This window comes from Schistocerca cancellata, chromosome 9 (genome assembly GCF_023864275.1).
Source record: "Schistocerca cancellata isolate TAMUIC-IGC-003103 chromosome 9, iqSchCanc2.1, whole genome shotgun sequence".
Classification (NCBI taxonomy): Eukaryota; Metazoa; Arthropoda; class Insecta; order Orthoptera; family Acrididae; genus Schistocerca; species Schistocerca cancellata.
The window spans coordinates 323,220,657-323,245,416 of NC_064634.1; the positions used below are offsets into that span (position 1 = coordinate 323,220,657).

At 42.4% G+C, this 24,760-nt stretch overlaps 1 protein-coding gene across 1 annotated transcript; it reads left to right on the plus strand.

Annotated features, from left to right (window-relative positions):
• Nucleotides 1-891: 891 nt before the first annotated feature.
• Nucleotides 892-21,774, plus strand: LOC126100729 (fatty acid-binding protein, muscle). The gene is made up of 3 exons (XM_049911350.1): nt 892-1,037; nt 19,500-19,777; nt 21,577-21,774. Exons 1-3 carry the CDS (start codon nt 962-964, stop codon nt 21,625-21,627), a joined length of 405 nt encoding a protein of 134 aa, XP_049767307.1. The 5' UTR covers nt 892-961; the 3' UTR covers nt 21,628-21,774.
• The last annotated feature ends 2,986 nt before the right edge of the window (nt 21,775-24,760 follow it).

A 24,760-nucleotide genomic window follows, 5' to 3' on the forward strand; every position in this document is an offset into this window, starting at 1 on the left:
TAAATTTTAGTGTTTAATTGCAACCCGAAATTAGGAACCATACTTTCCAGAGGTAAAAATTACATGTTTTAATTCTTTATTCTGCTGTTACAGAAAGAGAAAATATTCGAAAATTTTTATGTAAAGGTAATAATTAAATATTTCCTACTAACAGGACGGCACATTTTCCATAATTTAAAGACTGCTAATTTATTTATAATTTTAAATTTAAAAACAGTACGCGACAGTAGGACACTACCTGATGGAAGATAAATTACATACTGGAGATACAAGATGATATACGACATAAAGGGAAGAGGAAATTATGCAGACCTGAAGAGGATGGCAGAAGACTGGACAGCCTGGAGAACTACCATGTGGAAACCTGCCTTTCGGAAGAACACTGATGATGATGCGTGTATTTGATGGTCTGCTGATTGTACGTTTATTCATAGTGAGGTAGTATTCCGGCAATTAAAAAAAAGTGGTGTGATGTAAAGTACGTGTGGGAGCACTGAATACATGGTAGGGAAGTCATTCTGATATACATAATTACAAGCGGTGGTTTCCGAACTGAGGAGCGACGATATGATTTGGAATACCATTGTTTCAGTACTGGCAACATTAATGACTTCCACTTCTTGAGGGGACGGGCTACAACAAACACCGATGATAAGTTGAGGTTTACGCTAAAGAAGTACGAGCATTGCATAGAGCTGACGTGGTGCTGGGAATGTCGACTGATTGCCCGGTTGCTTGAAACCCGCTGCCCCGCCCGCGCGCTCTCCCCAGGCCGCTGCGAGCCGGCCGCTCTATCCGTGGCTGGTGTTGCCCAATTGCCGGCTGCTCTCCGGACTCCGCCCTCGCCGCATCCGCCGCCGCCGCCGCCACGCCTATATATCGGACCGCCACCGGACGAGCCGGCACTTCTCAGCCAGTTCCTCTCCGACCACTGCCCACCGCCAGCCACACAGCAGCCACCATGGTGAAGGAATTCGCAGGCATCAAGTACAAGCTCGACTCGCAGACCAACTTTGAGGAGTACATGAAGGCCATCGGTAAGCCACCCGTGCGCTTATTTACCTGTCTTTCTATTTCCTTGCCTGGGTCTGCTGTGCACAGACAGCTACTCACTGTTTTCATTGTTCTGTTGGTGATTAGTGCTGTATTTAAATATTTTGTAGTTTTACTCCTCTTACGACTTTAATATCTCCACCATATCTTCCTGTCTTGTTGTTCTTATTGTGGTCTTCGATCTGAAGACTGGTTTAACGCAGCTCTCCACGTTACTTTAGCCTGTGCAAGCAATCTTCTTCTCTCCATAACTACTCCATCCTGCAACTGTTTGAACCTGCTTACGCTATTCCGGCCATGGTCTCCATCTACAACTTTTACTCCCTACTCCATCCTCCGTCACCAAATTTACGATTCCTTGTTGCCTTAAGACATGTCCCATCAACCAATCCCTTTTTTAGTCAAGCTGTGCCATAAATTACTTTTCCATCTACTCATCTAATCTTTAGTATTCTTCTGTAGCACGATATTTCAAAAACTTTATCCTCTTTTTGTCTGAACTACAACACACTCTCCACACCCCTCACAAATACCTCCAGAAAATAATTCCTAACGCTTGAATTTGTATTAGATGTTAACAAATTCCTCTATTTCGGAAACACTTAACTTATTATATCCAGTTTACATTTTGTATCCTTTCTGTTTCGTTCATCGTCAGTTACTTAGCGGTCCAAATAGCAAAACTCACCTGCTACTGTTAGTGTCTCAGTTCTTAGCCTAGATCTTCCACCATCGTCTTATTTAATTCCACCACATTCCATTACGCTTGTTTCACTTTTGTTGTTTTTCATCTTGCACTCTCTTTTCAATTCACTAAGCGTTTCTCTCAACTGATCTTCCAAGTCTTTTGCTGTCACATTACAGAGTCATCCGCAAATCTCAAATTATTATTACTTCTTACTGAGCTTTAGTTTCGTTTCCTTATTTCTCCTTATTAATCTCTCACAGTTTCCTCAGTGTACATCTTCAATAACATCTGGGACAGCCCACACCAACAACGTTCTACAACACGTCAGTTGGCTCCTGCGCGCTCCTTTTCTAATATTTTGTCTGTCTAGATTTTAGTTCGATATTGAGGTAAAGTTTCAGGAGCTTTTCTATAGCTCACTTCCAATGTCCAATATCAGAAAACGCCTTTTCTAGAAATAACTTTGCTACCCACCTTTGAGGCATTCTATTTGTTATTTCTTTCTTCCTTCGGCCGCGTTCTGCTCATTTTTCCACGTAGCAGGAATTATTCAGTCTTCACTTTTCCTCAGACTTTAATGTTTAACGAATCACTATTCTAAATTTCATGGTTCTTCATCAATTTTGTCTTTGATTTACTCGTTCGTAACCCACATTTTACGAAATATAGGTCTGCAATTCAATTGAATGTTCCCGGTGTTTCTTTATGGCAAGAAACTAGGCCTATCTACTCATCACACTGTTTTGTTATGAGCTCATCAACACACATTAGTTAGTATTTCGTCCAGAACAGCACGGGGATTCATAACATGATTCCCAGTATCCATTCACATAGTAAAGTTCTTCTAGTGCTTCCAGAATTTTTTTGTGTGTTATCTGTATTGCTGTTCGTTCTCTTGCTTGCTACTACTCTCCGTGCCAAACTAAATCCTTTTTGTCATTAGTCAACATCGCTGTTTAAAATCAAATAGCAGCCCAAATCTGACATGAACTGATACCCGTAACACACGATGGAACTGCAGTTCATTTATGCTGATGGCCGCCAGAAGCTGGTCTATATTTGGCTTCTACATCTACATCTACATCTACATCCATACTCCGCAAGCCACCTGACGGTGTGTGATGGAGGGTACTTTGAGTACATATATCGGTTCTCCCGTCTATTCCAGTCTCGTATTGTTCGTGGAAAGAAAGATTGTCGGTATGCCTCTGTGTGGGCTCTAATCTCTGTGATTTTATCCTCATGGTCTCTTCGCGAGATATACGTAGGAGGGAGGGAGCAATATACTGCTTGACTCCTCGGTGAAGGTATATATAATATAGACCAGCTTCTAGCTGCCATCAGCATAAGTGAGCTGCAGTTCCATCGTGTGTAGCGGGTATCTGTTTTATAGTTTCTTTTTATTTCTCAGATTGACGATTACCTGTGCTCAGAAAGATTTTGCCGAGTTCACACTGTCTGCTGGAGTCGATTCACTCGTAGTGCCACCCATTTCTTTCTTTTAGCTTAAGCCGAATCGTGTGCTGTGCCATTTTAACTGTTCATCTCCTATTTTCTTAAAAATCGGAAGGTTTTGCGTCATCTGCGAACCCTAACATTCTTATCTCTTGTCATTTCTCTTTTATTCCATTTATGAAACTTTCTTTCACATCGACATTGCGTCTTCGGCACTAAATCTGGATAAAGTAACGATAAATGCAGCCATATCTAATGCAAGTATTGACATTAGATACTGTTTCTGACCTTCTTCTTTTCATTATTCACACTTCTTGTGTGTGAAGAAGCGCAGACGATGAATCAAATTCTGATGTGTGAAGAAATTGGTTTGAAAACTTCTGACATGCTGAACCTGCGCAAGATAACAGACAATACCATTGAACGAATAACCTGAAAGTTTGTGTGTAGTAACGTGTCCCTCAATATAAATCGAAATATGCTATTTCAAATTTGAACGTTTGTAACGTACTTCAAGGTATGTCTTATCTAAGTATACTGACCGATATCTGTTCCGGAAGAAAATAAGTATAAATTACTTCCATTTGTTTTTGCGGTTGTTGTATATTACGTGTGTGTTTCTGTACGTAACTCCCATTCTTCCAATGATTATTAACGTCATGTTCCATCTTAAATTGTTGAAAGGTTCGTTTAGTTTCAGATTTTGTATATTATTGATATTATTTTTGTTTTGATCTTTCTTCATGTTCTAATCGTAGAACCGAAAGTAGTTCTGTCTTAGGTGTATGGTATCTGAATACAAACTGATCTTCTTTCAGTGCCTCTTCAGATTATCTTTCAGGTCTTTAGTATCTCGTCAGCAATTTTAGGTGTTTACTGACGTCTGATAGCTCTCACGTTTATCTACGTGTGCCGGCTATCACTGTAGACTGAAGTACGGTAACAGGTAAAAGCCAGATGCTGATATCTGATGATCCAAAGTCAGACCACCCAGTGTAGTTACCTTAACCATTATTTTAATGTTGCTGAGTTAATCTGCCATAGCAAATATTCAGAAAATGCAGACAGGACCAGCGGGACTCTATTATTGTCCCCGGGTGATGCTGTTGTGTGCTGTAAAGTATCGTCGTTGGTCGATCCTAACGAAGCACATACAGAATTGGGTGCATTGAACGGTTGTTTTGGGGGGAGAATACCCGACAGCGAGGTCGTCGGTCTCATCGGATTAGGGAAGGACGGGGAAGGAAGTCGGCCGTGCCCTTTCAAAGGAACCATCCCGGCATTTGCCTGGAGCGATTTAGGAAAATCACGGAAAACCTGAAGCGCATACAGACTTCCACAGAATTTCCGCTTGCTGTAATGAATGGCAGCTCTCTTTAAAAGTGCATAAACGTGGAACAATGCTTATAGCAAAGAGAAATACATGTACCGTATCGTATTGCAAGATCAGCGGTGATCGTCTTGGACACGGCACATTTGGTGGTAATACTAATAAACGATATGAAAAGAGACGAAAGTGTAAAATCAGTATTAGGGAAGGCGAATGGAAGACTTAGTTTTGTGGGAAGGTCTCTGGAAAAGCGCAATGCATCGGTGAAGAAAATCGCAAGCAAGAGGCTAGTGCGACAGCGTTTGGAGTCCTTATCAACTAGGCACCACATCAGACATCGAATGATTTCAGAGGCGGGCTGCTAAGATCGTAACACGTCGATATAGCCCGTACAAAAGTGTGACAGCAACGCACGGGGAACTTACCTGGGATTCTTTGGAAGAAACACCATGTAGTTCTCGCGGATCCCTATTCCATAAACTTGGAGAACCTGTATCTGAAGAGTATTTTGCGATCATTACGCTACCTTCATCCTATTTCTCGCATAGAGATAATGAAAATAAGATAAAGAGAATTACGGCAAGTACAGAGGCACATATGCAGGCATCTTCCCTAGCTGAATACGCGAATGGAATAAGAAAAGAAAATCGATAGTGTTGGTAAGTTGTAACGTCCGTCACGCAATGCACAGTGATAGCCGGAGTATATACGCAGATGTAGATTTACATCATTTTCACTGCAGTTAACTTTGTTCATTCAAAAGTCGTACAAATTCAGGTCCTGAACACTCAAGTTTTAGCGGATTTTTATGGTATCCTTTTTACGGAGTTATCGACGCTTTATTCTTATCTTCTCACATTCTCATTTTACACAGATACGTTTCGTCGATATTTGTCGTCCGGTTGTTGACCGACGCTGTGCACCTAACATCGGCGTAACGGTGTGGTGTGTGTTCTCACTTCCTAGTTAGACTTCCGGCGCGAAGAGGCCCGGCACGTAATGTACACACCAGCGTCGTTACCGCGCTTTCCGTGTAAGAACTGCCGACGAGGTTAATGAACGTCTGGGGAGGCTTTGGTAGTGGGAAGCGATTCTTAAACACGCGCTATGAGAACTACACAAAGCAATCGGGTATTAATCACTCCCAGTGAACGGACTGCCCGGCGTACAGATAAAACAGTAAATAAAATACTTTGTGATCTAAAGTAAGATTTACATATTTTATGAATTTTTCGCTGTAGAGTGTAACGTCATTTTAATATACCAGTCATCAATAAGTGAAATTTTCATATAGGGTATGAAACATCAGGTCACTTCAGTAAATTATGTAATTGCAGATGATGATAACTTACAAAATGATTCGCGTAATTTAATGGTAATCGACATAAAGGTTGGTTTGCTACAGTATTTCATTCCTTTCGCATGGAAAATATCCTTTTCTTTTCAGTATGATTGTTTCACCCTACCTCATCAACTGCCTCTTAATATGCTACACACTCGTGTATATGCATGTCAAAGCCTGCATCTTACAGTTCTTCTCTTCCAGCGTCGTTACAACAAGTTTTTAGCAACGACTCATGGCATGATATGTGCACGGATATATTATTCTTAGAATAAAGGACAGAAGACAATTTAGGATTCAACGTCGTGTCGACGACGAGGTCATTAGAGGCGGATCACCTGTCCAGATTGTGGTAACTTGAGAAAGGATATAGGCCGTAGCCTTTGCACAGGAATCATCAGGGCATTTGCTTTAAGCTGTTTAGAGAAAGCACGGAAAACATAAATCCGAGTGGCTGGACGAAGATTTCGATCTCTGTGCTCCCTAAAAGTAGTCAAATGTCTTTACCACTGGATCACCTCGCTTGTTCTACTCTGTTTAATCATGTTCCACATAAGGTACTGTTACTAGTTAGCTTGTTGCAGGACGCTTTCATTCCTCACTCGTTTAAAACATCGCACTTAAATCCAAATTTGGATACTGAAAGCTTTAATTAACAACGTCGTTGTGATTGACAACGACGTTGTGTCTGAAGACTGATTTGATGCATCTCTCCACGCTGTTTAGTCCCTTGCAGGCCCTTTCATTTCTGAATGACTACTGAAAGGTTACTTTCACTCGAACCTGGTTAGTGTAGTCAACCCAGGTTGTCATTTACCATTTTTACCAAACACGTTTCCCGCTACCACCACATCCACAAAACCTTAATGTCTCAGAATATCGATGTACCCCTCTTTCTAATCAGTTAGTGCAATATACTCCTTTTTATCTCCAATCCATTCACTACCTCATCATTAGTTATACGATCTACTCATCTAACGATCAGTTTTCTCATGCAGCACATTTCAAAACAGTGTATGCACTTCTGGCCTGAGCTGTTTATCATCCAACTTTCACTTTCGTACGAGGATTTACGCCAGATAAATACCTTCAGAAAAACTTCCTGGAACTTAAATTTGTATTAACAAACCTTGCGTTTTCAGAAATGATTGTCTTAGTATTGCGAGTACGCATAACGTCTCTACTTCGGTATCGTCACTTATCTTACTCACCAAAAAACAAAATTCATCCACTACCTTTATTGTTTCATTTCCTAATCTAATTCACTCAGCATCGCTTGATTTAATTCGGTTACAGTCCGTTACCGTACTGATAGTTTTGTTGATATTCATCTTAAATCTCTTTTCAAGAGGGAATACTGTTCATTGAACTGCTGTTCCAAGTCATTTGCCGTCTCTGATATCATAAGCAAGCAGCAGACTTCAAGTTATATGCTTTTCCTGAGTCACTTTAGATGAATCTTTTCGAAAAATTTGTTAACAAGATCCAGGGGATAATTGAATACAGCAGGCATATTAATATTACATAACAAAAATTGAACTTTTTTGTGTCTGCGAGAGAGATAGCAGTGGCCGGGAGGCCGATGGGTGGAGAGCCCGCACTTTTGTTGAATAAGGATGAGTAACTGGTTGGTTACAATCTTGTCGAAGAGATTTATGTAAAATTATTAGGCATAAGATTGTAACTTGTTGTATGGATGCTTGTGTACGTGGGTTGTTTGATCTGTCAGCGTTCGTTACGCTCAGTTCAGGTGGGTGCGATGGGGTGAGAGAAGTGATTATCTCACACCTTCTCTTCTTACATAGTTTCTTAGCCACCTGTACCTTTCACATCTCTCCTCGTATATCTGATAACTGTGGTCATTCAATAACTGCAATGCGAGATCTGATACCGTCCAAAGTCTTTACTTTCCCTCTGTACAAAGGTAAACCTTTCTCGATCGTCGCCTCTTTTCGGCCAAACGTCTGTAGCACAAAGTACCCAGCAACGAGTACCTGATCCAAAACCATTCTGCATTCAAAAGGAGACTAAAGTTTTTCTCGTTATCATCGGGTAGCTTCTCACTCGGTATATTCGAGCAGTCATCCCCCTGTCGAAAGGCGAACGAGTACCGCTGCCGCCTTGTGAACCTATTTCCAGCTTCCCTTCCCCCTTTCTCAATTCTTTCTTTGACATCTATTAATTTTTCTTTCACTATCTTTCCGCAGAGTATTCCCTACGAATTACCTTCTTCCTACACGATTCTTTCGGCATTGCTAAGCAACTCCAAGTGTTGATAAATGTGGTACGATTTGAACAGAGACTATCCACAAATCGTTCTGCGTACAATACTACTGCTCTTGGTGCAAATTCTTCTCTCCCTAAATTAATACCATGTCAATCAACTCCTCATTTGCGAAAGTCATTGTACATTCGAAATAGCTTAGCAAATTAATAACGATTCGACAATATGTTTTACGAAAAACATTGTGGAACTGGAACAATGCGTAGCTACGTACCGAATGGTCCACCTCCGCTTTACTCAAATGGTCTGAAGGACAACACACAAGTAATAAAATACGTATTACTTCATTGGCGCGTCTTTCCGTTGGTAGTGCAGTAAAGACAATCTGACCCGAGAGCAACCGAAATGTTTAGGAATTGTTACCACATAAGTGTTGTCAACTTATGAAATATTTACGCCGTCTAATATATCTCATTGCGAGCTGCTTTACAGGATCCGAAAAGCATAGTTTTACTTGGAAACAAAAGGTTGGTGCAACTCCATACTCCTGACTTACGGGCTCCTTCTGACTACTTGTGTTTGTGAAAAGATCTCACGAATATCCTTAACGTCCGTAAGATGTTTGTGGATGAAGATCCTGTATCTTACAGTCTCCGAAGCAAGCGACCGCTAGCGAGCACGTCCGCTTGCTGGGGGCCCCGCATCTCTCAGGCACACAACGCTGGTGACTCACTGCTTCCTTTAACCCCGCCGTGCTCCCGCCGTTCGGCAGCACTTAATCACTGATTAAGAACGTAATTGTATGCTACAGTCTTTGTCCTACGCAACAGGGTACGCCGCTCGACGTCTCACAACCCCGATCTGCCCACGTTCTGTGACTGGAACGGGCTGAGCGTAGACCGAAGGCTTCAGAATAACACTGGCCTTGGTTCACAGCTCATTGCAATGAATGAAGTGGCGCTGTGGTTAGTACCCTTGACTCGTGAATGCGACGGTTCCAATCCGCGGCCAGCCGTCCAGATTCCGATTTTCCGTGATTCCTCTAAATGGTTCAAATGGCTATGAGCACTATGAGACTTAACAGCTATGGTTATCAGTCCCCTAGAACTTAGAACTACTTAAACCTAACTAACCTAAGGACATCACACAACACCCAGTCATCACGAGGCAGAGAAAATCCCTGACCCCGCCGGGAATCGAACCCGGGAACCCGGGCGTGGGAAGCGAGAACGCTACCGCACAACCACGAGCTGCGGACATTCCTCTAAATCTCCCCAGGCAGATGCAGGGATGGTTCCTCTCAGAGGACAACAGCCGATTTCCTTCCCCATTCTTGAACACAATCCGAGTTTGTGCCCCGTCTCTAATGACCTCGTTGTCGACGGTGCGTCAAACCCTAATCTTCTTTCATAGCTTGTTATTATTAGAACGAAACCACCGAATTTACTTACTTTGTTATCAAATTAATTGCTAATTCTACACACCCTACCCAGGTATGCTCCATTCCTACACATGGAATTACAGGGAGGAGTTCGTATAATGACACTCAGTGGTTATGACTGGGGGAGTGAGGTCCAGAATATGAAGTTACGGTCGCACTCCTGTTGAACAGGCGCCGCCAAATTACCAGTAGCTCCAGATCAGACGCAGAGTGGATTTTATTAAATGAGATTCCTGCTCTGTTAGTCCGCTATCGAGCTCCATTCTTTCCGTGTTCACCACCGTTGAGGTTTTCGCTGTCACCCTATCAAAGGACTCTCGCAGTATGCCTCCCCCTTTCCTTTCTTTTGACGAAGTTGTTTAATTTCTTCTATCTGAGCTTTAATTCCTGATTCCTTTCACAGCTTGCTCAATCTACACATTAAGTAATATCGAGGATAGGATACAACCCTGTTTCACTCTATTCTCAATTACTGTCTCCTTTCATGTCCTTCTACTCTTATAATCACAGTTGGGTTTCTGTACAAATTGTAAACAACATTTCCCTCTCCGTATTTTATCCCTGCTGCCTCAAAATTTCAATCCCAGTAGACGATATCAAAAGCTGTTTCGGAATGAACAAATATTGTAAATATAGTTTTGTGTTTCCTCACCCTGTCTTCTAAGATAAGTCGTATTGTCAGTATTGCCTCTCGTCTTCTTACACTTCTACGGTATCAAGAGTGACTCGACAACACGCCAAGACATACCACTTCCAACAGGACAATACTTAGTACAACCACATCTACATCTACTCCGCAAGCCACCCAACGGTGTGTGGCGAAGGGCACTTTACGTGCCACTGTCATTACCTCCCTTTCCTGTTCCAGTCGCGTATGGTTCGCGGGAAGAACGACTGCCGGAAAGCCTTCGTGCGCGCTCGAATCTCTCTAATTTTACATTCGTGATCTACTCGGGAGGTATAAGTAGGGGGAAGCAATATATTCGATACCTCATCCAGAAACGCACCCTCTCGAAACCTGGACAGCAAGCTACACCGCGATGCAGAGCGCCTCTCTTGCAGAGCCGGCCACTTGAGTTTGCTAAACATCTCCGTAACGCTATCACGCTTACCAAATAACCCTGTGACGAAACGCGCCGCTCTTCTTTCGATCTTCTCTATCTCCTCTGTCAACCCGACCTGGTACGGATCCCACACTGATGAGCAATACTCAAGTATAGGTCGAACGAGTGTTTTGTAAGCCACCTCCTTTGTTGATGGACTACATTTTCTAAGGACTCTCCCAATGAATCTCAATCTGGCACCCGCCTTACCAACAATTAATTTTATATTATCAGTCCCCTTCAGATCGGAAGTACGCATACTCGCAGATATTTTACAGAAGTAACTGCTACCAGTGTTTGTTCCGCTATCATATAATCATAAAATTGAAGAGGGAAACCGAGACTTGCCTAAACTAAGCATGTTCAACTGGGTGCAAACTGTGTAGTTGCAGAGAAGAAGAGGTTCGCACAGGATATACTAGCTTCAACACGTGCGTCTTCATTCCAAAGACCACAACAATGTACTTTCCAGTCAGATTAATGTGACTCTATTTTGGTGTTCAAGCACATCTCGGGGCTGAAAACAGCTCCTCCTTAGCAGACAAATAGACGAAGACCGGCGATCATAACTGTAACTTGTAAAACCGCCAAAAATCTATGTCCATTTCCATCTATTTAAAATGGAACAGTTATAGAGATCTACTCGTATGGAAGGCAGATGGATGCGATTCATCGATAGCATTTTCCATCCACTAATGTGGTCACGAATTCCACATTTGCAGCAGATAATTGAGTACTGCCTATCACCCTGTAAGCCTCACGAATTTGGGCTAACAATAGAGATGGAGATTCGTCTTGGGTTTAGTCAGTGGGAGAGCGGATCACGCGATTTGCTACAAGCAGAAGTTATGGATCACAGAAAATGTAAATTCCATAATTGTGAGAGCGTACTTTCGAAATTGAGGTAAGACTTTTACTTCTTCCTCCACCATGAATATCGTGTGAAGGTGCAAAAGATGAGTGGGAGTAATTTTTGCTTTTCTTTATTACTCTACTGCGCATAAGAGAGGCAGTAAAAGACATGGAAAAATACGGCACAACGTTGGCACGTCTACGTGTCTAAAGTTCGATCGCCCTTGATACGACCTCAGGCGCTTATCTGTTTGAGTAAAGGTATCATTAACCTGGCTGTTTGCACTGTTCTCACTCGAGGCCGTCGATCCACTCGTGTTTATCGAATGCCGGCTCCCGATAAGAGACACACCCCGCACCCGTTGTAATCCAGCTGTGATAAGCGAACCGGGCCGAACTTTCGCTCACATAGTCATGTCCTCTTGCGGAAACGCGAGTCCTCTTAATTTGAGAACGGAGTTTCAGTTACTGCACACGTTACATCTAGGACAAGTTTAACAACGTGCACAGTAAAGAAAACTACAGAGTCCGCAGCTCTTGGTCGTGCGGTAGCGTTCCCGCTTCCCACGCCCGGGTTCCCGGGTTCGATTCCAGGCGGGGTCAGGGATTTTCTCTGCCTCGTGATGACTGGGTGTTGTGTGATGTCCTTAGGTTAGTTAGGTTTAAGTAGTTCTAAGTTCTAGGGGACTGATGACCATCGATGTTAAGTCCCATAGTGCTCAGAGCCATTTGAACCATTTTTGAAAAGTACAGAGTGACAATTACTGAACTATATCAAATAAAATATTCATAAATTCTGAACGGTTGGCCGCCGGGCATTATAGGAATCAGTACGGTTTGGTTTGCTTTGGTTTAGCGACGAAGCCCACGTTCATTTGGATGGGTTATCAATAAGCAAAATTGGCGCATTTGGGGGACTGAGAATCCGCATTTCGCGATCGAGAAGTCTCTTCACCCTCAGTGGGTGACTGTGTGGTGTGCAGTGTCCAGTTACGGTGCGATATTCCTTGATGTCACGGTGACTACCGAATGGTACGTGAAGGTTTTGGAAGATGATTTCATCCTCGTTATCCAAAGTGACCTCGATTTCGGCAAGATGTGATTCACGCAAGACGGTGCTCGACCCCATTTAAGCAGGAGAGTGTTTGATGTCCTGGAGAAGCACTTTGGGGACCCAGAGGCCGCTAGCAAAGGCCTCGATTGGCCGCCACATTGTCCAGATCTGAACACGGGCGACTCCTTTTTGCGGGGCTATATTAAAAACAAGATGTACAGCAGTGATCCCAAAACAATTGCTGAACTGAAAACAGCCCTTCAGGAGGTCATCGACAGCATCGATGTTCCGACACTTCAGCGGGTCATGCAGAATTTCGCTATTCGTCTGCGCCACATCATCATCAGTGAAGCCAGGCATATGGAACATATCATATTCTGAATCCGGATATCTGTAGTGACATTTACATGTTGAAATAAAGTGTGTGTACGCCGTAGTTTATAACTAATTTACGTATTTTTTCATACAGTTCAATAATTGTCACCCTCTACATGGCAATTCGGAATTACGCCGACAGAAAAGATTTCTTTGGATAAAACGCTCACAGTATTGTCAAATACAGTATCTGAGGTTACTGAATGTCTCTGGAGGAGAGCCGAGTCTAGAGAATGACTGATGTTAGACGCTGATATCTTGAGCGATGTTCTCACTTATCCCAAAGATGTTCCATTCAGTCCAGGTCCAGACTCTGAGCAGGTCAGTCATTTTCGGGAATGTTACTGTCTACAAACCATTATATCACAGATGCTACTTTGTGGTAGGGTGCATTATCAGCTGATACAAAGAATCATCGTCTCCGACCTGTGTATCTGTTGTACGCAGCACGCAATTTTGTGAAATGTGTTCATATCCTTCCGCATTTAGCGTTTTCTGAAACACAATAAGGGAATCATACCCTAATCACAAAACATGCCGCCATACAGTAACAGCACTACGTGCGTACTTCATTGTTGGCACCACACGTTATGGCAGATAACGTGCTACAAGCATTCACCAGATGCAGTCCCTTCCGTCGGATTGCTGCAAGGTGTAGTGTGATTCATCACTCCAAAGCACTCGTTTCCAGCCATCCACTGACCCGTGGCGTCGTTGTTTACACCATCTCAAGCGTGACTTCGCTCCGACTGCAGAAATATTTGGCTTACGAGGAGCTGCTTGACCATTTTACCACCCTGTTTTTAACTCCATACTCATGCTAGCTGGACTGTTAGCAGTACTTGGGACCTCTCGAATGATTTCTTCAACTGATTTCATGCGGTTTTTTTACAGTCACCCTCCGCAGTGTTCGCAGGTCCTTATTCATCAGTACATGAGGTCTCCCTCATTTTGGTTTCGCTGCGGTTCTTCCTTTGCGTTTTCACTTCACAGTCGCGGTACTAAGAGTCGTATTCGGAAGCTTTAGAAGGCTTGAAATGTCCCTGATGGATCTATCACTGAGTTGACATCCAGAGACTACTCAGCGTTCGAGGTCACTGAGATCTCCAGACGTACGCACTCCGCTGTTACTGTTTCCCTATCGACAACACAATACATACCTATTCCTTTTATGCCGTCCGGCCATCCTAATTTAGGTTTTCCGTGATTTCCCTAAATCACTCCAGGCAAATTCCGGGATGGTTCCTTTGAAAGGGCACGGCCGGCTTCCTTCCCCGTCCTTCCCTAATCCGATGAGACCGATGACGTCGCTGTCTGTTCTCCTCCCCCAAAACAATCCAATCCTTTTATGCTGGCGGATCTGACTCTCGTGACATCTGGTGGTCATTTCTGCATTACACAGTGTTGTCGGAGTACTTTTGATCAGGTGGTGTAGGCCTGTGTGGCCGTGACCTTAAAAACGGAAGATTTTGTTTAAGTCCGCACTCTTCGAATTTTAATGACAAGTTAGTTATTCTCGTTTCCATTACCGTTCATTACCTCCGGATTTACTCTGTTTACCCTTCACGTGTTTACTACTCCTCCTTTATTTTCAGCAGGTGCTTCCAATATCCACTAATCTGCTTAGAAGCGCAATATTGTCAGTCCATTTCCTTTGTTGTTTTATCGACATAAAAGTGAGTAAGAACTGAAAGCTACCCTTACACCCTTCTGCAACTCCAATCCTGCAAACGTGAGGTAAGACACGGTAGTGAAATCCTTTTCGCCCGGCGAGTCCCCTATTTTGTTCGTTATTGAGGACGAAAAACTGAAGGAAAATGGATACAATGACCAAATCCGACAGAGTTATAAAAACTAACAACTATGGGGTTAGTTAATTAGTATGCTTTATTTGAAAACCAGTAACTCCCAAGTATAAACAGTTTCATATGTGAGATTACTTTACAAATGTTGGAGTCATATAAGAACCACATTCCAACAATACAAAAAAATTTTCAAATGTGTGTGAAATCTTATGCTAAGGTCATCAGTCCCTAAGGTTACACACTACTTAATCTGCATTATTCTAAGCACAAACACACACGCCCATGCCCGTGGGAGGACTCGAACCTCCGCCGGGACCAGCCGCACAGTCCATGACTGCAGCGCCCTAGACCGCTCGGCTAATCTCGCGCGGCTCCTACATACAGTTTTGTTTAACATTTACACAACCAACAATGGGAACGATTTATAGTTTTTAAAAAAATTGATTTTTCTACTAAAAAAAAATGGTTCAAATGGCTCTGAGCACCATGGGACTTAACATCTGAGGTCATCAGTCCCCTAGAACTTAGAACTACTTAAACCTAACTAACCTAAGGACATCACATACATCCATGCCAGAGGCAGGATTCGAACCTGCGACCATAGCGGTAGCGCAGTTCCAGACTATAGCGCCTAGAGCCGCTCGGCCACACCGGCGGGCTTCTCCTAAACTATGAGTCATACAGTGAAATAATTTTGTTGGTATCGCCAGTGATAAAAGTAGATACTATGTGAAAAATGAGTAAAGAATGGAGTAAGTAATAAAGAAATAATAAAATGTCATGCTTGATGCCTAAGTTTACCCTCATGAACAACGAACATTTAGTAAGCGATAAACTTATATTTCATATACTTTCATTATTATTTGGGAATGTAACCGAGAAAAAAATTAGGAAAGGCCTCCAGTTATGTTTAAAATTTGCTGGAAGACGTTAATACACTGGATCAGTATAATAATTTGCGGTCCGATTTGATATTAGTTTTTCACACCTTCTGAACTACGTGTCGTACAACGAGATAATTTTGCAGCGGTATATGTGGATATTCTTTGCAAAATGTATTGAAAATAGAGTTGGTATTACGGAAGTAATAAATGGAGATGTCACGTCTGATGCCGAAGTTTTTACAGCATGAACTGCGAAAATGTAGTAATCGATAAACTTTTTTTCTGGTCATTATTTTGTGCAGTGTGTCAGCGATAAAAATTTTCGAAAGGTTTGAAATTATGTGTAACCGTTGTTGGAAGTAGCTAAGTGCTCTCATTCATAGTTGGTTGGTTGTTTCGGGGAAGGAGACCAGACAGCGAGGTCATCAGTCTCATCGGATTAGGGAAGGACGGGGAAGGAAGTAGGCCGTGCCCTTTGAAAGGAACCATCCCGGCATTTGCCTGCAGCGATTTAGGGAAATCACGGAAAACCTAAATCAGGATGGCCGGACGCGGGATTGAATCGTCGTCCTCCCGAATGCGAGTCCAGTGTCTAACCACTGCGCCACCTCGCTCGGTGCTCTCATTCATACATAATGGCTGAATACGAGTATAATCTGAGTAATTGGGGCACAGTGTGTTGCGGTGCCTCAAGGCGTATAGGGCCTACTTGGTTCGTAACTTTAATAACTGACTTACTTTGCTAAACAATTCGCATTATACCACTTAATGAGTAGATTATGAAAGTATATTTAAATTTTTAAACTTGGTTAATAAATTTCTGAAATATTGAGAATCAAATTTTTGGTGCCCCTGGAAGCTCAGAGATAGGCAGCCTGCAAGTGGGATTATCCACTGTTTTAGCTTTTTAGTAATATAAATCTGAACTCTTTGTATTGAAAGCTTGGAAAAACCATGAAACGGTTAAACAAAAATGAAAAAAATACCTCTCGGATCAGGTCCAGGCAACCAAGTGATGATAACCTAATGACCTGGGAGGGGCCGGGGGTGGGGTTATCATGGGGATTTAATGATCCGTCGACGACTATGTCATTAGAGCAGCCATGAAAATCGAGTCTTGTTTCGGTTTTCTTGCCAAAGGTGAATCGTTGAGAGCCGATGTTGAACGGGTGAGGGTTAGCTATACGCTCTCATGATTTTAGTAGCTCCTTACATTGACTTTCAAGTAGGAGATGGCTTCTTCTGTTTAAAGTAGCTCCTGAGTTCTCAGCACACCGATCAATGAAACCTGTTCGTCTTCGCACAGCACAGAGGTTCTGGACAACCTTTTCTTCTTGGGTACTTGGTCTCCTGACTGGTTTGACGCGGCTCGCCACGATTTCTTCCACTGCGCCAGATTGTTTATCGGAGGATATCATCTACACCCAACATCGTCATAAATATTCTAATGTCTGCCTTCACTTACAATTTTGGCTTGTGCGAATCTCTATAGTGCCAAGGCAGTTAATTATCGATACCTTAACATAATCAGTCATCCATTCCATTGTTGTAGATAGTGTTTCAAAAATATCCCTTTCCTTATTGATTGTGCGAGGAACCTTCTCATTCTTTATATTATCAGTCGAATTAATTTTATCCCTCTATTGTAACACCACATTTTCATCGATTAGATTCTTTCCTATTCCGCTTTCCCCACAGTCCATTATTCAGTTCCAAACAATTCTGCCCTTCAGCCGAACATTCTAAGAAATTCGTATGACGACCTTTGTCTGATACTAGTAGACTTCTTTTGGCAAGGAACTTCTCTATGTCTGTGCTAGTCCACTTCTTACGTCATGTTTGCTTCGTCTGTCAACCGTTGCTTGGTAACACCGCGGTCGAATTCCTGTCCTGACTGATGAAATACTGAGAGAAACGCTAAAGTTTGAAGCAAAAAGGAAGAAGGAAAAACAAAAAAGTTGAAAGCGTAAAGTAGAGAGGCGAAAGAGGGAAGCAGGAGGAAGGTGAACAAATTGGGAAGTTTTGTTGTTAGTAACGCACTTATGCTGAGTTTGAGGTATTGAGTATGTATGACAGAGTTACTTCGAAAGATGAGTGTTCATTTCATGTTTGAAACTGCAGATATGTGTAGCTTCTCTAATGTGTTACTTCTTCTTTATTCAGACAATTGATAGTAAATCACTGCATAAGAAGTTAACGTGCTATGTACATTCAAAGAATTTTCGGACTTTCTGCCGGTGGCCGTTAACTAAAATCAACGATATTTCGATTGGCTACCTGCCAGTCATCTTCGTGAACCATCAGACTTTGATGGTTTACCTGAAGATAATTGATAGCTACCCATTCAAAATATCGTTGGAATTAAACGACCACTGGCAGCAAGCCCGTAACCTCTTAGAATATTTAGTTCGATGGAAAAACTTTAAAATTCGCATAGCGTATTCTGGATCGCTTACTCGCTATACTGAAGATATATACAATATTGTGTACAACCAGAACTTGCTGTAAGAAATTCGTCAAACCCCTCATAACGGGGACACTTGTGCAATTTGTGCCAATGCAAGTTTCTGTACAAAACTGTACAAATGGTATCGACTCAGTAGGAGAGTTAGTCATACAGTTTTAACAATTACATAAAAAAACCAGTGTGTGATCATGAAGCTTAGTGATGGCGTTATGTGTTTGACAGATATTCAGCCTTCAATGCGACATATTTTTCGTGTGGAAGACCTTAATTGCAGAATGCAATTTGGCTGTTGAGGTAACACTAAATCTCGAAAATCACCTCATACTGATAATGAAAATGCTGCCATGCAATGGTTTCTTCATTCGAGAAAAGAGGAAGGAGTTAGATGGTGTCGTGTCAGGAGAATATGTAGGATGAGGCAACATCTGATAGTCCAAAGAAGCAGCACGTGTGGCTGTGTGCTGCTCAAGTGAATTGAGATATTGTCCTAGAGCAAAAACACACCATTTACAGTTTCCCACGACACTTAGTCTTGACAGTCACCCCATAAACTCGTCATGAGATTACGGTAGAATCGCAATACTCCTGCGACGGGTGGCCCCTTACGAACGTAATATGTTAGCACCACGCCATGCCTGTTTCAAGAAACTCTCAGCATCACTTTGCCTTGTGATGGCAGGATCTTCTCCTCTTCAGGCGGTGGTAAATCTTCATGGTGGCATTGTTCGTTCATGCGTGTCGGGGTCATAGTCATACAGTAAGCATGGTGACCAGGCGCTTACAGAAGTCATCGGATTTGACCAACCACAGCTGCCACATTTCCGCTGGTGCCTCGGTTCAACGAGCTTTTGGAATGGAAGTGAACAGCAGAAGAACACAGCGGGCGGAAACCTTAGTCATCTTCATAACAGCAATGTTGAGAACTGATACGTGACAGATTTTAAGTTTTTCCACCATCGCCTCGATTGTGATACGGTGGTCATTGTACACCAGAGTCTCCACTTCTCTTGCGGTTCTCAGTTCTGCACAAAGAGGTGGTCTCTCACTTCGTTCCTTGTCATTCAGACCAGTTTGACGAGACTGAACGTGTTTGTGCCGTCTGACCACTACGTCACATAATGGTGCATTATTGTCGTACACTTCTACCAGTCCAGCATGGACTATTGAAGCTTTGTTCTTCTTCAAATACAGAAAACAGTTTACCACAATGTAATTCGCTTTATTAATGGCTCGCATGCTACGGTACGGTGGTGCGGATATTTCAATGTGTACCAGAGCTGCAGACATGGACTTTAAAAAAATTATGTAACTTTACTTTTTCGAGTTGATAGTTAAAACCGTACGAGTACGCCCCGTAGATCACTTTGCTTTCCTTTTAGCCCCAGCTGTTTATACTCAGACATGCGGTGACGGTTTTTGTGTGCAGGTGTGGGCGCAATCGAGCGGAAGGCAGGTCTGGCGCTGTCGCCGGTGATCGAGCTGGAGATCCTGGACGGTGACAAGTTCAAGCTCACCTCCAAGACTGCCATCAAGAACACCGAGTTCACCTTCAAGCTGGGCGAGGAGTTCGACGAGGACACCCTGGACGGCCGCAAGGTCAAGTCCATCATCACTCAGGACGGACCCAACAAGCTCGTCCACGAGCAGAAGGGCGACCACCCCACCATCATCATCCGCGAGTTCTCCAAGGAACAGTGCGTTATCGTAAGTGTCTAGTATCAAATGGAGGTACCTGGGGAAGGGGTGCATGTGAGCTGAACAGTTTAGTTGGGTTGGTTGGACGGAAGAGTGGAGGACAAACGATAGGTTCGATCGGGAATAATTGGGGAAAGACGTAGATGTAGGCTGAACATTTTTGTTGGGTCGAGCAGACGGAAGAGCGAAGGACAAAGGAAATGAACTAAGCTAACTGAAGAGGCAGGCGAACAGTTTAGTCAGATCGATCAGATGGAAGAATGAACGGCGAAAGAACTGTCAAAATGGGGTAACTGGGGGACAGGAGCTTGCAGGCTTATCAGTCTTGTTGGAGGGATCAGATGGAAGGGTGAAGACTGGGACAAGACTCTGAAGTTCAAAACACCATCCACATTAATATGAGTAAAGCCAGAAACAGTAGCTTCGCAGTACAAGAGTGTGGAAAGGAAGAGGATGGGAATCGTGTTGGAGGAGAAACATGGATAGCTGAAAAACTATTACTCCAATGACAACTCGGGACTAATTTTACAAATATAACGTACAACTAAGCCCTTATACCAAGTTTGATGTTTGTAGCTTTAATAAATAAGGGATCTCAATTTTAATGAAGCATCGATGAGATGATGATCACTTCCGATATATCTCCCACCAGAGCATGAATTTCTGGCTCCTGGGGTGTTCGGATATCCTGAACACAAATCCGCAGCGAAAAAGAAATAGGTTAACATAGAACGTCGTTTCAATAATCGGAATATTTTCAACTACAGAGGGTTCGCGACTAATTATCAACGCAGGTAGTAAGTTGTGAGAAAGGGGTTTGGCAAGGTTTACGAGGAAGACTTTTTCGCACAGTAAATTTTGAGGTACTGGTGCTGGTTCGTGGGGAAGATACATCATCAATAAAAGCCGTCATCTCGCTCGTGAAATGCACACATTGAAGTATACTGGTGCAAGAGCAGTGGTATGGTCGAGATTACACTCCTATCATAAACAACATGTGCAAGTAATGGGATCTAATGATTTAGAAGAGTTCTGTTTTGTCAACGGATTAATTAGAATGGATGCGTTGGGATGAGTTGTTGTAACACTGAACAGCTGTTACGAGGTGAAGTTGTTGCTATGAGGTGTAACTTGCGTGCATCAGTAAACTACAAAATCTTCATTTCCGACCCTCTCACTACTATTTAGATGAACGCAGTTTAAGATACTCTACCTTTTGTGTAATTTGGCTCTAAAGACATGGGGCATTCCACTCTCTATGTTCCAGTTTCTATAATTGTTATAAGCAGACTATATTAGAGCAATTATCAGTGCCCATGTACAATGAAAAGATCTTATAGCTCTGACTTTTTTGTACATTTTAATATTTTAGCGCATAGCCTCATTAAGAGACGGATTCACATGCCAGGTTATATGTCTTAGAGCTTTAGAGTTACATTCTGACACTGACGAGCACTTGGCAAAATGTATTAGGTGTTCATGAAGAAGCATCAGTTGCTCTAATGATTTAAATGATATAGTACTGCAGCAGTTACGTTTTTTCACGCGTAGCATGACGCGTTAATTCGTCCTTCATTACGCAGAGATTCATATACATGCAAACCATCAATCACACTGCTTGCTTTACGTTAAAAAAATAAAATGGTACAAAGATAAGGGAAAAAAACGAGACTTTTGCAGTACTTCATTACTTAAATCATTATTAACACAGATACTGGCTTCCAAAAACCTTTAGTTTATGGCTATTTTTCTGAATGACCCTATATCCAGACTCATTCCGTCACGGTGCCCATTTGTTTCTGTTGCAGACGATTAAACTGGGCGACCTGGTGGCAACGAGAATATACAAGGCTCAGTAAACGGGCAGCCGTCCCACCGACTTCCTTTGTTTTCAGCATTAAATGTAATTTTCAGTTTACTGTGTGATCCGAAGTTATTGTTTGCTTTTTTTAAGTAATATGTGCTTGGTGTGTATCTAATTAAATCATTTTTTACAATTTCACAAATATTTTGTTTTCATTCTGTTTCCTTCCCCACTCTCTTTACTGCAGCAATCACGAAATAGACGAGACAACAGAAAATGACTTCGCAGTTGAACATCTTGAAACAATATCTGACTTCGTCTGTGAAAAAAGTACTGCTCAACATCACGAAAGTAATAAAAAGTAGATGACACGGCCCTCAGTATACCGGTGGTCAGTGAACCTGCATTTGAAATGAATGAGTTGCTTATGTTGACGGAATTTATACTGAGGAAAAGTAATGTGTGTGTGTGTGTTTGCTAAGACACAATGTGGTGTCCTCGTACAAGAGGAATTTTGTAACCATCAGACTCATGTTAAACTTATTATTCTATTCATGGCTCTAATTTCCAGCAACTGCAGTATTATTTTTTCAGGATAAATTTCATTCATCAGTTGCAAATAAATTTTATTATGCATTACCGGTTTCGACAAATTAATTTGTCATCTGTAGAAATTGAGTTTAGCTGACAATCAATACCTTCTCCATAGAAGGATAATGCCACGTTATATTGAGAAATTTCTGAACATATGGTATCATGCCATTATTCTTCTATGAAGATGGTACTGACTGCCTGCCAAACTAAACTTCTGAAGATGACGGATTAATCTGTCGAAACCAGGAAAGTATAGTAAAATTTATTTGCTAGTGATTACTGAAATTTGTCCCGAAATAATATCTTATTTAACTACTGTCATTAATACCCATATACCAGGGTAGTGTGTGGATTTTCTGTTTTAACAAGAAAGACTCAAAAGGTAAACCCTTTGCTGCAACTGTTACAGAATTTTACACAATTTTCGTAATTGCCAAACAGGTGTAACCACTTAACGTACAGTGTGGTCGTACAGCAAACAATGTATTTGCTTCCACAGTGCCAGCCACAAATGGATTTCTCGCTGTAGCAAACCCATTCGTTGCATGAGCACTTTTTAAATCCAGTCTGCAGGAAAACACCACTTGAAAGTTCCATCAATACGACTTTCAGCCACGTCAAACAAAATTCTATGCAATTAGTTTGTTAAGCAGACAGTTTGCAATTGAGAGGACAGTAAAAGGCAAATCACGTCGTAAAACATCGTGAAATAACATCGCAAAGCTTTGTGAATTAGGAATGTCAATGAAATGATTCAATATATTCTGACAAAATACACCAACAGTTCCCACTACATTACAGATAATTCAGGCTTGAGAAACATGTCAGCTACTTCAACACTGTAGCAGCTATTTCTTCAAATCACTTGTGTCCACTTATAATTAAAACAGTTATTTTTTAAGTAAATAGTATCTGAATCATTCTATTCACAATAAAATCAATTCCATGGTTTCTAATATTTCATTATTCATCAGAATACAATTTTTACAAAAAGCAATTACATTTCAGATTTTAGGCTTTGAAGAGCCAAAGAAATTGGCACACCTGCCTAATACCGTGTAGGGCTCCCGCGAGCACACAGAAGTGCTGCAACACAACGTGGCACGGACTCGACTAATGTCTGAAGTGCTGGAGGGAACTGACACCACGAATCCTGCAGTGCTGTCCATAAATCGGTAAGAGTACGAGGGAGTGGAGATCTCTTCTGAACAGCACGTTGCAAGGCAGTCCAGATATGCTCAATAATGTTCATGTCTGGGGAGTTTGGTGTCCAGCGGAAGTGTTTAAATTCAGAAGAGTGTTCCTGGAGAAATACTGAACGTGTGGGGTGTCGCATTGTCCTCCTGGAATTGCCCAAGGCCGTCGGAATGCACAATGGGCATGAATAGATGCAGGTAATCACAGAGGATAATAACGTACGTGTCACCTGTCACATATCACTCCAACTGCATACGCCGCACTCCACTACAGAGTCTCCCCCAGCCTGAACAGTTCCCTGCTGCCATGCAGGTTCCTTGGCTTCATGAGGTTGTCTCCATACCCGTACACGTCCATCCGCTCGATACCATTTGAAAAAAAGACTCGTCCGACCAGGCAACATGCTTCCAGCCATCAACAGTCCAGTGTCGGTGTTGACGGGTCCAGGTGAGGCATAAAGCTTTGTGTCATGCGGTCACCAAGGGTACAAGAGTGGGCCTTCGGCTCCGAAAGCCCATATCGACGATGTTTCGTTGAATGGTTGATAACCTGACATTATAGCAGCAGTAACCGATCTGACAACTGCGCCAGTCACTTGTGTTACATAGGCGGTGCCGACCGCAGCCCCCTATTCTGCCTATTTACATATCTCTGTACTTGAATACACGTCCCTATACCAGTTTCTTTGCCGCTTCAGTGTATATGTGACGCTTGACCAAAGGGAGAGGGAAATTCAATGTTGCAGCACTTTTGAGGTTACTACAAACGAAACCATCATCACGTCACCATAGGTATAAGTTATGAATCACTTCTTAGATTCCGCCAACTTAAACTGGAGCTATAATTTCCCTCCCTGGTTGGCGCTTGCGTAATCCGCGTCATTCAAGTTGTGCTAAGTGGCACATGCATTGTTTTCTCTGCGTGTCTGGTTGTGGTCGAGTTTAAATGAAGCAAAAGGTGAAATTATTTCCCCCTCTGCTAACTTCTACACAGCTTAAAGGATTTTTTCCTTATAATTCCTCGTGTGCGAAGAAAATAGTGCACGTGCTGAATTAAAATATACGCAGACTGCAATCGAATCTTCCAAAAGCTCCTCACAAGAGATCAGTAAAACAAGTTATGTTACAGTCTTTGAAGTTTAGGTCGTAGTATCGAAGACCTGGTTGGTGCCTGAAGGTTGTGACTGTCGTGGATTTTGTTGTTGTTCAGAAAGATTAACAGGAAATTGAGACAGAGCAAGCAGGCGGACTTGGTTGGTCATTTGGTACTGTTTAATGCAATGTTAGTAGCGTACTTGACTGCACTTTTCATTGTGGATATGACAAACTGATCTTAGCAAAGTGACACAGAGGTAGCTAGATGCACGTTTCACTTCAGCCGTGATACTAGGTGTATGA